We start from the raw sequence: 14328 nt of genomic DNA, 5'->3' as shown, positions 1-14328 counted from the left end.
AGTGTTTTTGTAAATTAACAGTTAAGATATGCAATGAATGCTACACTAGTTGCCTTGGTAACCAAACAAACAGACTTGCTAGTTTAGCTAACCAAAAGATCAATCTTAGAGTGTTATTATGAAAATCAACAATGCCAATAGTTTTTTAATTAGACTTTAGACTTTTGCTTTCAAAACCAGCTCAAACATAGAACATGTAAGAATGAACTAAAGGCACATTTGCAGGTAGAAATGTGTTCAACATCCACTTTAGGCTCATGCTATATTCTGGCTGGTATAGTGGAAATTCTGAATCAGGTGTGTTAATGCTGGGGATGGAACAAAAGCCTGCAAGCCCAGGTAGCTCTATAGGGCTGGTGTTGGAGATAACAGATAACGTGGATCTTACCTGGCTTCAAACACATCTTCATGCAGTGTCTCTTGTGGACAAAGTTGTTCTTGTTTCCCCCGCAGCCGTTGTAGCGCAACGACTGACATCTCTTTGTCTTGGGGTTGTACACGTATCTCCTCTCAGTTCTCTCCTCTCCATCACATGTTGTGCCCCTGTCAATGGGACTGAGACACAAGTCCGGAGGATTGAAGTCTGAAAGAAATGCACAGAAGCAATTGTAAGATGAAATGACGTGCTAACAGCACAAGTCATGGTGTACAACAATGACTCCAAAGACACATTTTCTAAGTATGTAAGTATCTAGGCTACATCTGCAGTTTAGTTCTGATAAAACACACTTCTCTAAAAGCCTGGATGTGAGGTTCATGGAAATCTACTGTTAAAGTGACTAGTAGAACCTAGTGCTACTACTATTACTTTGTACATGTACCATAACAAAGGAAACTTCATTTTCACCACCTCAATACCACCTCAAGCGTCAAACTGCGGAGAGAAAAACACCAACAAAATGTCAGCCTTTGGTTGAGGAAGTACTGAAGATCTCCTATATCACTTGACTGGAATGACAACCACGTATACAGAGACTCTCCTGAACTGGATTCACTGACCTGGGTGGAATTCTGTAACATGAATCACAACTACTTGTCTGTGACTGAGTGATGGCCAGACTCCCTGCTCCCCTTTGTACTGCGTTGTGACCTCTGGACCAGACACTGGTGTTTCTGAGCACTAACACTCTCCTCATACCTTGTACACTCCCATTTTAATAGCAGTGAATCAATGTCACATGGAAGGAGGAGAAGGGAGGAGGTATTGTGGGCACTATGCTGCCTTTATACGTTGTAGTGTGTTTACCAGCAGCTAAACTATTTCTGAGATGGTGCATGTAAAATGACTGTCTCTCTCTTACCTAGCTATTGTAGTTGCCATACTACACATGACAAACGACTGCTCTCCTGAATTCCTGTGCTTCCTGTGGCCTGGTGTTTGTGATAGTTCTGCTGCCCATGTGCAAAGCGCCTCACAGTATTAGTAGTTGTGATACTGTAGTTAACTTAAAGGGAGTGACATCACACCACCACGAGGGGCTGCCAAGAGACTGGAGCAATACAGTGGTGTTCCCAGCATTGACAGATCCACAGGGGTACAGGGTTTGTTCAATAAATAAAGATGGATACAAACATGAACTCAAAATACATAAACCTTGTTGTCTTACCAGTTACTTTGAGAGACTGCACACTGGGCTGGCTATGGGGTTGTGGGACGGTGTCCTTCAATTTAGGGGCCACATCCAATCTAAGGGCCACAGTGGGGTTTTCTGCAATGAAACAAAAGCATGGTTAGAGTTTAATTCCATAATAAGTTAATAAATTAAATTCCATAATAAGTCCATAATAAGCATTTAATAGAAATGTACTATAATACAAACAGTGCACTACTCTGTTGTTAAAACCTGTTTACCAAGGAAGTAGCATTATAATATTAACATACAGCATAGACAAGTTATTACACTTATGGACTCAGGGTTGATGAAGAGAAAAATTATTTGGAGCCCAAGGAAGATTGATTAAGGATTCTGATACACAATGACAATGTAATTATTTTGGAGTTATCGTCAATTTTGTTTCTTACATTGCTTGGTCACGGTAGAAAAATGTATTGGTAATTTTTTTAAATGCAGTCAATGACTGTAAAAAAAAATCTAAAATCGGGCCTGTGTCTAAAATGATTGAATATGCAAAAAAAAAAAATATATATATATATGTAAAATGAAGGTGTAACATGACTTGATGGTCAGTCAACAAGATCATTTTCAAGTAAGTGCAATATTCACAAGATCCACTGCAGCAAACACGTGAGTATTTGGGCTTTCAAAGAGGTATAACTATCTTAGAACACACAGCAAACTTTTTAAGGCATCAGAGAAGTAATACTGTATACTCCCCTAGTACATTTACATGTTAGTCATTAGGCAGCTATAGAAAGTCATAGAAAGTACATTTTTCCTTAATAAAGTAGCTCCCAGCAAAGTCAGTGCTAGTAAGAAAATGCCTATGGTTGGTTGGTCCCTTTTGGACTACCTGGGTTCTGGCATCTAGCCCAGCACTCTTTCATACTCTTGAAGTTGTTGGCGTTGCCGAAGCAGCCTCCATAGTAGAACTGCTTGCACTCCTGGCTCTGGTTGTCAAATAAGTAGCGAGTCACCAGACCTCGACATGGCCCCGGAGCCTCCTCCAGGTGACAGGGACTCTTGTCAACTAGAGACAGATGGAGGGAGATGGAGAGAGGGAAGAGAGAGAGATAACATTATTGAGATAATGAAAAGGGGAGAACATTATTGAGCCTCCTCCATGTGACAGGGACTCTTGTCAACTAGAGACAGATGGAGGGAGAGAGAGAGGGCAGAGAGAGAGAGAGATAACATTATTGAGATACTGAAAAGAGGAGAAATGAGTACCAGCTACTTAGTCATTTGAAAAGATGACAGCAGGAAATGATTAAAAAAGTACAGTATGGAAGATAGGCTTCCTGTTCCCCTAAGTCAAATACAATCTACACTACACTGCAATCTACCCTTGGACCAGTAAATTGACTTCCAGGCAAACTGTGAATAATAGAGAAAAAGAGGTGGCACTAACACTCTGGAGAGCTAGAGACACTGACAGAAAATATGATGAGAGGGGGAGGAGGTGGAAAGAGAGAGAAGACATACTCAGGCATGGAGGAAGATAGAAGGTCGGCTGCTGACACAGTTAGTTATGAACGGATAGGCAGTTTGAGAAACAGACGCCTCACAAGTCTTCGACTGGCAGCTTCATTAAATAGTACCCGCAAAACACCAGTCTCAACGTCAACAGTGAAGATGCTGGCCTTCTAGGCAGAGTTGCAAAGAAAAAGCCATATCTCAGACCTGCCAATAAAAATAAAAGATGGGCAAAAGAACACAGACACTGGACAGAGGAACTCTGCCTAGAAGGCCAGCATCCCGGAGTCGCCTCTTCACTGACGTTAAGACTGGTGTAGACGTCATCTAGGGGGTGATTGATTTGATGTCGCCCCATCTATAGGACACATCCCACAGCTGAAATGACTTGACCAGGGCCAAGCCCCAGTAGATAAAAATCACTTCATATCCTGACACTTCATGGCTATGATATAGCTTTTTTTTCTTCTCTTGAATTAATACAAATATTTCAGTTAAGTGGCCATCCATTACCGGGCGAGACATCCCATAAATGAAGAGGTCATGAATATATAGATGCTGAAATTAAAGCTGTACTAATACCTCAACCTCTCTGAGTTCTAGAAGAGTCTGAGACAAACTAATAACTGTCATCCCCAAATATGTTGTGAATAATTATATATTGTATCCTAGTGTTTATCCCTTTATCACCAAATATCAAGTCCTTTTTCAATTCTGAACACTGCTTTACCAGATTGTGTTAAAGCATGTCAGAAAGAATGACTTGACTTTAACAGTAACACAACAAGAGAGCAGAGACTTTTTTCCTTTGTGTTTGTGTGACCCAGCCCGTTGAATAATTCAAACCAGTGATTCACCCGAAAGGCATCTAAGGTGAAGAAAGCTATCAGTGTTTTGGTGGTGAATTACTTGTGACCCATCAGAATAATATGTCCCTCTGTCTTTCAAGGTTATGGCTGCTGTCCAACTTGACATACTGGAATTTTCCAGGTGAAAGGAGTTGTCCAATACACTACAGCCCTGTTCTAATACTCATATATATATATATAAGTATGTGGAATCATTAGTGGATTTGGATACACCCATTGCTGACAGGTGTATAAAATCGAGCACACAGCCATGCAATCTTCATAGACAAACATTGGCAGTAGAATGTCCTTACTGAAGAGCTCAGTGACTTTCAATGTCGCACCGTCATAGGATGCCACCTTTCCAACAAGTCAGTTTTTCAAATTTCTGCCCTGCTAGAGCTGCCCATGTTAATTTGTAAGCACTGTTATTGTGAAGTGGAAACATCTAGGAGCAATAAAGGCTCTGCCGTGAAGTGGTAGGCCACACAAGCTCAAAGAACGGGACCCTCCGAGTGCTGAAGTGCGTAGCGCGTAAAAATCGCCTGTCCTCGATTGCAGCACTCACTACCGGGTTTCAAACTAGAGGCAGCGTCAGAACAATAACTGTTCGTCGGGAGCTTCATGAAATGGGTTTCCATGGCCGAGGAGCCGCACACAAGCCTAAGATCACCATGCGCAATGCCAAGCATTGGCTGGAGTGGTGTGAAGCTTGCCGCCATTGGACTCTGGAGCAGTGGAAATGCGTTCTCTGGAGTGATGAATCACGCTTCACCATCTGGTGTTACCTGAGACTAGTCCTGTATCTCTGAAGGTGTGACATAATACTGTGTTGTAGTGTTGGAGGTGTTACCTGAGACTAGTCCTGTATCTCTGAAGGTGTGACATAATACTGTGATGTAGTGTTGGAGGTGTTACCTGAGACTAGTCCTGCATCTCTGATGGTGAGAACACAACCTGCTCCAATGCATAGTGCCAACTGTAAAGTTTGGTGGAGGAGTAATAATGGTCTGGGGCTGTTTTTCATGGTACGGGCTAGGCCCCTTAGTTCCAGTGAAGGGAAATCTTAACGCTACAGCATACAATAACATTCTAGATGATTCTGTGCTTCCAACATCATGGAAACAGTTTGGGGAAGGCCCTTTCCTGTTTCAGCATGACAATGCACCTGTGCACAAAGCGAGGTCCATACAGAAATGTTTTGTTGTGATCGGTGTGGAAGAACTTGACTGGCCTGCACAGAGCCCTGACTCAACCTCATCGAACACCTTTGGGATTAATTGGAACGCCGACTGCGAGCCAGGCTTAATCGCTCAACATCAGTGCATGACATCACTAATGCTCTTGTGGCTGAATGCAAGCAAGTCCCCACAGCAATGTTCCAACATCTAGTGGAAAGCCTTCCCAAAGGAGTCCAATTTGTAAGTCGCTCTGGATAAGAGCGTCTGCTAAATGACTTAAATGTAAATGTAAATGAGTGGGGGCTGTTATAACAACAAAGGCGGGACCAACTTCATATTAAAGCCCATGATTTTGGAATGAGATGTTCGAGGAACAGGTGTCCACATACTTTTGGCCATGTAGTGTAGCTTTCACCTGGATTCACCTGGTCAGTCTATGTCATGGACAGAGCAGGTGTTCTTACTGTTTTGTACACTCAGTGTATATATTTATATATATATATATATATAGCTATATAGCGTATGTATGTAATCAGAGGAAGCTGGTGGGAGGAGCTGTAGGACGACGGGCTCATTGTACTGTCTGGAATGGAATTAATGGAACGGAGTCAAACGTCAAGGTCTACCGACTGAGTCACAAAGGACAACACATCCTTCCCTCCTCCTATCCTTGAAGTAACTATTGACCTGACATGACATAAATGGTGAAAGCAATGCGGTGGAAAGCTTGCTTACGACAATCCAGTCATGACAGATCCACGAGGGAGGGAGGGAGGCAGGACGGATGCATTTCAAGACTATTCCAATTGTGCCATTTTATTCTGTTAGAGGCATTAAAAACTAATGGCCACTAGATGGAGCCATTCATACTCTAATGTATACCACAACAAGGCCTCAGCTTCATCAGGACTGACTGATAGAGAGGATATCCTTTAAAAGAGGAATTAAGAGTTTTACCAGCTAGAAATAAAACAGGGTTAAGCCTTGACACTGACACCATCTGACGCGTTGACACTCCCATACTCACATTGACTAAGGATGTCCCCTTGTCTGAAGAGAACTCTCTGAGACTGTATCTCTGATGGTGTGACATAATACTGTGTTGTAGTGTTGGAGATGCTACCTGAGAGTAGTCCTGTATCTCTGATGGTGTGACATAATACTGTGTTGTAGTGTTGGAGATGCTACCTGAGAGTAGTCCTGTATCTCTGATGGTGTGACATAATACTGTGTTGTAGTGTTGGAGATGCTACCTGAGACTAGTCCTGTATCTCTGATGGTGTGACATAATACTGTGTTGTAGTGTTGGAGGTGTTACCTGAGACTAGTCCTGCATCTCTGATGGTGTGACATAATACTGTGTTGTAGTGTTGGAGATGCTACCTGAGAGTAGTCCTGTATCTCTGAAGGTGTGACATAATACTGTGTTGTAGTGTTGGAGATGCTACCTGAGAGTAGTCCTGTATCTCTGAAGGTGTGACATAATACTGTGTTGTAGTGTTGGAGATGCTACCTGAGACTAGTCCTGCATCTCTGATGGTGTGACATAATACTGTGTTGTAGTGGTGGAGGTGTTTCCTGAGACTAGTCCTGTATCTCTGATGGTGTGACATAATACTGTGATGTAGTGTTGGAGATGCTACCTGAGAGTAGTAGAGGACTACATACAGGTGAACAGTGGCCAACGATTTATATGCCATTTATGCAGCAATGTAAAAAAGGTTACGGGTCGTTTACAGTTGACAGTATAAGTTTTGACGAGCCTTCCACACAACACGTCTATAGCGACTAGGGGCCTAAACTGGCAGAGCTGAGTAAGTGTACGTTGGAATTTCCAGGAGCGAGTGAAATAATGGGAGCTCTACACTAGAGCTAGAGCTGTGATCTACACAGGGCTCCCCCATTCTTCTAAACTCTCATGTTGTTCAGCCTGTTTGTGTGGTAGGGTGTTAGGGGTGAGGGCACCAGAGTGGAAGGAGGCCAGGGACCTCTGTGACATATAATGCCCTGACACAGTAGGGGTAATGAGATATGGCCCTCTGTAGCCACGGAGCTCGCAGCCAACAAAATGAGCCGTGGGCTTCGCAAAGTAATTCCATTATTCTTTGTCCTCTTTGGCAGTTTAAGATGACGACAATGTCTTGCCACAAGCTTGGAACAGTGTGGGACTTTATGACTAAGGCCTTGAGCCTACTTAATGAAGTGAGTTTTACCCATAAAACGCTTTGAACACCTGGAGAAGTGTTGTATAAATCCATTATCATCATCATTATCATCATCATTATCATCATCCATTGTCTGAATTTACAGAAATTGGTGGAGAGCAGACAGATTGATTAGGTAAAAGGTAAATGAGTTGTAATTACTGAAATGGTGTTCCTATTAGTTTAACATTTTCCTTTTAAGACTTTGAGAGAGAAATATGTTCCTTGAGAATTTCTGTTAACCTGCGAAGAAGCCATTATGACAACAGTCTTCATATTATTCCCATTCAGTACATGCAGGTATTGAGAGAGTAAAGTAAATGTCACATTGTGACAACATGACAATATCTGAGGTGTTTCATGTGTCCTTGACTGTTGACTCCTACATAGACTTTCTTTTCTTCGTTTGTTATTTTTCTTCTTTTCACGTGAGGTTTGGTAGCAATAGAAGCACATTGTGACATTGTCTCTTGACATAATTATGACTTCTTCATTTCAGTGGAACTGAATGGCAAGATGGCGCCGATAGAGATACCAACTTCTAGTCCTTAGAAAACTGTGCAGTTTTTTGTTTTTCTTCTGTATTATTTATTACATTGCTAGCCCTGAAAACGTTAAGTGTTATTACATACAACTGGGAAGAATTATTGGATATCAGAGACGTCAACTTACCAGTACAACCAGCACTATGACCAGGAATACAACTTTCCCAAAGCAGATCCTTTATCTGCACCTCCCAGGGCATTTGAACAGATTCCAGAGGCCGACCCAAAACAACGCCGCCGGAAGAGAGGGTGCCGGGGCGGTCTTCTATTGATGCTTCGGATGCGAGCACACAACCCACCACTCCCGAGTATATTATTCGCTAATGTCCAGTCCCTAGTTAACAACGTTGACGAAATCTGGCCAAGAGTTGCTTTCCAAAGAGATATCCGGGATTGTAACATACTCTGTTTTACAAATCAAATGCCGACCGTATTATCTCCCAAGAGAACTCTCCTCGGTTATTGTCACAGCCGTGTATATCACTCTGCAAGAAGATACCAAGACGGCCATCAAGGAACTTCACTGGACTTTATGCAAACTGGTAACCATATATCATGAGGCTGCATTTATTGTAGCTGGGGATTTTAATAAAGCTAATTTGAAAACAAGGCTACCTAAATTCTATCAGCATATAGATTGCTGTACACGAACGAGTAACATGCTCAACCATTGTGTAACGTTCGTCTTCCTCCTCGTCTGAGGAGGAGCAACTCACGCCCTGACCATACTAAATAAATACAAAACAAGGGAAATAAGGTCAGGAACGTGACACATTGCTACTCTAACTTCCGCGATGCATACAAGGCCCTCCCCGCCCTCCTTTTGGCAAATCTGACCATGACTCCATCTTGTTGCTCCCCTCCTATAGGCAGAAACTAAAACAGGAAGCACCCGTGCTTAGGTCTATACAACGCTGGACTGACCAATTGGATTCCACACTTCAAGATTGCTTCGATCACGTGGACTGGGATATGTTCAGGGTAGCCTCAGAGAACAACATTGACATACACGCCTAATACAAACAGTGTAGCTATTCCCTCCGTAAGGCAATCAAACAAGCAAAGTGTCAGCATAGAGATAAAGTGGAGTCGTAATTCAACGGCTCGAACACGAGACGTATGTGGCAGGGTCTACAGACAATCACGGATTACAAAAAGAAAACCAGCCCCGTCGAGGACATTGACGTCTTGCTTCCAGACAAATTAAACAACTTAGTTGCGTGCTTTGAGGACAATACAGTGGCATCGACACAGCCCGCAACCAAAGACTGTGGACCCCCCTTCTCCATGGCCGACGTGAGTATAAAATGTAAACGTGTTAACCCTTGCAAGGCTGCCAGCCCAGACAGCATCCCTAGCCGCGTCCTCAGAGCATGCACAGACCAGCTGACTGGTGTGTTTACGGACATATTTAATCAATCCCTATCCCAGTCTGCTGTTCCCACATCCTTCAAGATGGCCACCATTGTTCCTGTTCCCAAGAAAGCTAAGGTAACTGAACTAAATGACTATCGCCCCGTAGCACTCACTTCTCCCATCATGAAGTGCTTTGAGAGACTAGTCAAGGATCATATCACCTCCACCCTACCTGACACCCTAGACCCACTTCAATTTGCTTACCGCCCCAATAGGTCAACAAACAATTCAATCGCCATCACACTGCACACTGCCCTTTCCAATCTTGACAAGAGGAATACCTATGTAAGAATGCTGTTGATTGACTCCAGCTCAGCATTCAACAACATAGTACCCTCCAAACTCATCATTAAGCTTGAGACCCTAGGTCTCGACCATGCCCTGTGCAACTGGGTCCTGGACTTCCTGACGGGCCGCCCCCTGGTGGTGAAGGTAGGAAACAACATCTCCACTCAACTGACCCTCAACACAGGGGCCCCATAAGGGTGCGTTCTCAGCCCCCTCCTGTACTCTCTGTTCACCCACGACCATGTGGCCATGCACATCTCCAACTCAATCATCAAGTTTGCAGACGACACAACAGTGGTAGGCTTGATTACCAACAATGATGAGACAGCCTACAGGGAGGAGGTGAGGGCCCTCGGAGTGTGGTGTCAGGATAATAACCTCTCACTCAATGTCAGCAAAACAAGAGATGATAGTGGACTTCAGGAAACAGCAAAGGGAGCAACCCCCATCCACATCAACTGGACAGCAGTGGAGAAGGTGGAAAGTTAAGTTCCTCTGTGTTCATATCACCGACAAACTGAAATGGTCCACGCACACAGACAGTGTGGTGAAGAAGGCGCAACAGCTACTCTTCAACCTCAGGAGGCTGAAAAAATGTGGCTTGTCACCGAAAACCCTCACTAACTTTTACAGATGCACAATTGAGAGCATCCTGTCGAGATGTATCACCGCCTGGTACGGCAACTGCACAGCCCACAACCGCAAGACCCCCCAGAGGGTGGTGCGGTCTGCACAATGCATCACCGGGGGCAAACTATCTGCCCTCCAGGACACCTACAACACAGGAAGGCAAAAAAGATAATCAAGGACAATAACCACCCGAGCCAATGCCTGTTCACCCCGCTTCCATCCAGAAGGCGAGGTCAGTACAGCTGCATCAAAGCTGGGACAGAGAGATTGAAAAACAGCTTCTATCTCAAGGCCATCAGATTGTTAAACAGCCACTACTAGCACAGAGAGGCGGCTGCCTACCTATAGACTTGATATCATTGGCCACTTTAATAAATGGAACACTAGTCACTTTAATAATGCCACTTTAAGAATGTTTACATATCTCACATTACTCATCTCGTGTGTATATAATGTATACTGTATCCTTCACTATCTATTTTTTACTATCTATTGCATCTTAGCTGCTCTGTCACTGCTCATCCATATACTTTATACTTATATATTCTCATCCCATTCCTTTGCAAGATTGTGTGTATTAGGTTTTGATGTGGAATTTGTTAGGTATTGGGTTTTGTTGCGGAATTGTTAGATATTACCGGTTAGATCCTGCTGCACTGTCGGATCTAGAAGCAATACCATCTGCTAACCATGTGTATGTGACCAATAAAATGTGATTTGATTTGGATGTTAACCCTGACCTCACAGGACTACCATCATTTTCATATTTAATTCAATATGCCTGGTTTCGTCGGCATGTTAAATAAAACAATACTATAAAAGTGTTACCGGCCTGAGCAGGATGCAAATTCACCCACAATTCCCTTATACGTCAACTGAATAATGCATACAATGATACAACATTGTACCACAATGACATTGAGACATACATTCGTAATAAATTACACTTTTAAGAAAGCAGTGTTTCTAGCTACAGACAAAGTAGAGTTTCACACGTGGTTTCTCCACTGTGATATCCACAGCATAATTCATATTGATCCGACATCTACGAATACTGCTTTTCTATCTCATTTCAATAACACCCACAGTTTAGGTAACACTCAAAATGCAAAATCAAATCAAATCAAATGTTATTGGTCACATACACATGGTTAGCAGGTGTTAATGCGAGTGTCGCGAAATGCTTGTGTTTCTAGTTCCGACCATGCAGTAATATCTAACAAATGTATTGCAGGCATGCACCCACACACACACACACACCCACACCCACACACACACACCCACACACACACACACACACACACACACACACGTTTTTGCTGTGCACATATTACAGTGTGGATTGAACAACTCGCTTTGTTTTCTGTAATTTAGCTAACACGTACCACATAATATTATTATCAGCCCAATCGTTTCTACAACGACAATGAGCCTGGATGTCAGTCTTTTTCACATAGCCAATCAGCCAACAGCTCCATTGTCCCAGGCTTGACAATAGATTTGGCTGATAGTTTGACAGAGAAATATGCAAACTTTCTCGGAATGGAACATCCAAACTTTCTCGGAATGGAACATCCAAACTTTCTCGGAATGGAACATCCAAACTTTCTCGGAATGGAACATCCAAACTTTCTCGGAATGGAACATCCAAACTTTCTCGGAATGGAACATCCAAACTTTCTCGGAATGGAACATCCAAACTTTCTCGGAACGGCATTGGGAATGTGTTTGGGAGTGAGAGTTTGGTCTGACAGTCTAACGACAGCATTCCACACAAAACCATAAAGCGCGAAAACTATACTGTTGAACTTGAACATATGATAGAACACTGGAAACTCCCTGCTTTTCTACAATGAAAGCTGCCAAACCAACTACGTCGATGATGTCATCGTGTTTACTGGCTCAAAAACAGTGAGTAATGTACATGCACAATCATAATTCGATATTAAACTGATTATGGCAGAAGGCAGAGTATGGCATTAGTCACGTAAACACTTTACTCTGCTTATCTTAAATCGGCCTCAGGTCAAAATCCAAGTAAGCATAAGCCGATTAAAACACCTGGTTTTCTGAGCAATTGTTTGAATTATTCCAGGGGTGTATTTGATCTGTGCGAGGACCTCTTATGTGTGAGTGAAGTGTGTTTGGATTTTTTTTTTTACTATGTATCTTAGAAATAGAATCAAATAGTTTTCACAAAAACAACACGGTAGAACTTTTATTTTGATTGGTAATTTTCTGCATTTATCAGAGTGCCATCTGATCTCAGATGAGTCCATGGAAACAGGCTTATTAGGGAAATCGTTCTTCTTGCAAAGCATGTAATCGTTTTAATCAAACTATTATGTTAACCTGACTATCAACAATAATCACATTATTGTATGCATGCAAGCGTACTCAGTGTCTAATCTATTTTCATATTTTGGCAACATGGCGGATAATTGTTTTGAAAAGGACGGAAACCAACAACATAGTAATCAGTGAATTGGTTTACCAGGGAACATCTTATCATTCCTAGTAAAGGAAATCAAATCTACAAAAGATACTGTACATTTCCTGGAGAACATGTGTGTGCTTGCTTCATCTGTCTAAATAAAATAAGAGTCTTTCTGAATACACAGAATGATACTTGGTACAAAAATGAATAATTCTTCACACATCAACAGAGGCACATTTTTACATTTGACCTGCAGAGAAATCAGAGAAAGGTGCCAAAAACTCACCAGACACCAGGCACATTTCCTCACACGCCTCCAAGGTCTCAAAATTGTTGGCGTTGCCTCTGCAGCCGCCGAACTCGAAGGCCTCACAGCGGCCCGTGTCAATGTCGAAGTAGAAACGCTCCTTTATTGCCTTGCAGGGCCCTTCGTCCTTCTTCAGGGCGCACGACTGGTGGAAAATGAAGAGCTCAGGCTGGGCTCCATCTGCTATGGAGAGAAGAAAGCCAAAGTTAGCATACTGCCTTGCAAAGATTCACAGAATTCATGGAAATGTTCTGGTGTAATTTAGGTCAACGCTTTAACCTGAGGCTTTGGACTAGGTAAGAACATCTCTCTGGTACGTACATTCCAAATGATTTTAATGGTTGTGTGTAGATATTGGTTGTGGGGGAGTCTGTATAAATGGTTCGACCTTAGAGCCTTGCTGCTGGTCACTCATAACAATCCTGAATAGAATTCAACATGTTCAGAATTCTGATCTGCTCTACTTAGTAACATATGCCCCCACTCAGACTCAACAACAAAAATAAAACTCTAAAAAATGTAGCTGTGGCTTTAGCAGTGCTTTATACTGTAAATGCATTCCACCAAACACCCTTTTTACATTGCATACCACATGTGTTCTACAAGACGTGGGAACAGATGAATTGGGATAGTATCAAAATACTGTAGCATCTTCACAGCAAGCAGCCAAGATGTTAAATCACCACCAGTTTGCTTCTCTCTGTCTCTGTCTCTCTCTGTCTCTGTCTCTCTCTGTCTCTGTCTCTGTCTCTGTGTCTCTCTCTGTGTCTCTGTCTCTCTCTGTGTCTCTGTCTCTCTGTGTCTCTCTCTGTGTCTCTCTCTCTGTGTCTCTCTCTCTCTCTCAATTAAATTACATTTAAGGGGCATTAATGGCATGGGAAACATATGTTTACGTTGCCAAAGCAAGTGAAGTAGATAATAAACAAAAGTGAAATAAACAAAAATGAACAGTAAACAATACACTCACAAAAGTTCCAAAAGAATAAAGACATTTCAAATGTCATATGTCTATATACAGTGTTGCAAATATGTGCAAACAGTCCCCCTCCTGTTGTGTTCTGGGCAGTCGTGGTCTGGATTCAGCCTGCTGTGAAAGTCCCTTCAGATCACACTGTGAGGAGCATAATCTCTGTCTGAGGAGGGCTGGGGCTCTGCAGATGGTGGGGTGGGGGTGGGGGGTTTGAGTGACAGCCTCCTTCCCATTGGGTGGATCACTTAACCTTCAACATCCTGATCTTCCAGATCTGCCAAGAGGGACTGGGTTTTCCTTTTCCACACTGTAGATTAGGTTAGTTGGTTCCTGTGGTTATGCTGTAGATAGTTACTTACAGTATGTACTATGTGATACATACAGTTAACTTGATGTGGACCTTTCAT

The 14328-nt window shown here is 42.7% G+C and overlaps 1 protein-coding gene across 2 annotated transcripts in view; it reads right to left on the bottom strand.

The window, feature by feature from the left end:
• Nucleotides 1-14328, bottom strand: part of tfpia (tissue factor pathway inhibitor a) — a 54214-nt gene that overhangs the window by 2089 nt on the left and 37797 nt on the right. The window contains exons 2-5 of one of the 2 annotated variants that reach the window (XM_071354542.1): nt 12931-13131; nt 2473-2649; nt 1608-1709; nt 389-583 (exon numbers count right to left, since the gene is read on the bottom strand). In XM_071354542.1, coding sequence (XP_071210643.1) covers nt 389-583; nt 1608-1709; nt 2473-2649; nt 12931-13131 — 675 coding nt within the window. Of the gene's footprint in view, nt 1-388; nt 584-1607; nt 1710-2472; nt 2650-12930; nt 13135-14328 lie in introns of both variants that reach the window. The other variant, XM_071354541.1, reaches the window with a different exon arrangement.

Source organism: Salvelinus alpinus, chromosome 20, assembly GCF_045679555.1.
Source record: "Salvelinus alpinus chromosome 20, SLU_Salpinus.1, whole genome shotgun sequence".
NCBI lineage: Eukaryota > Metazoa > Chordata > Actinopteri > Salmoniformes > Salmonidae > Salvelinus > Salvelinus alpinus.
The sequence above is the reverse complement of the archived record's forward strand: the minus strand, read 5'-3'. Positions and strand labels throughout refer to the sequence as shown.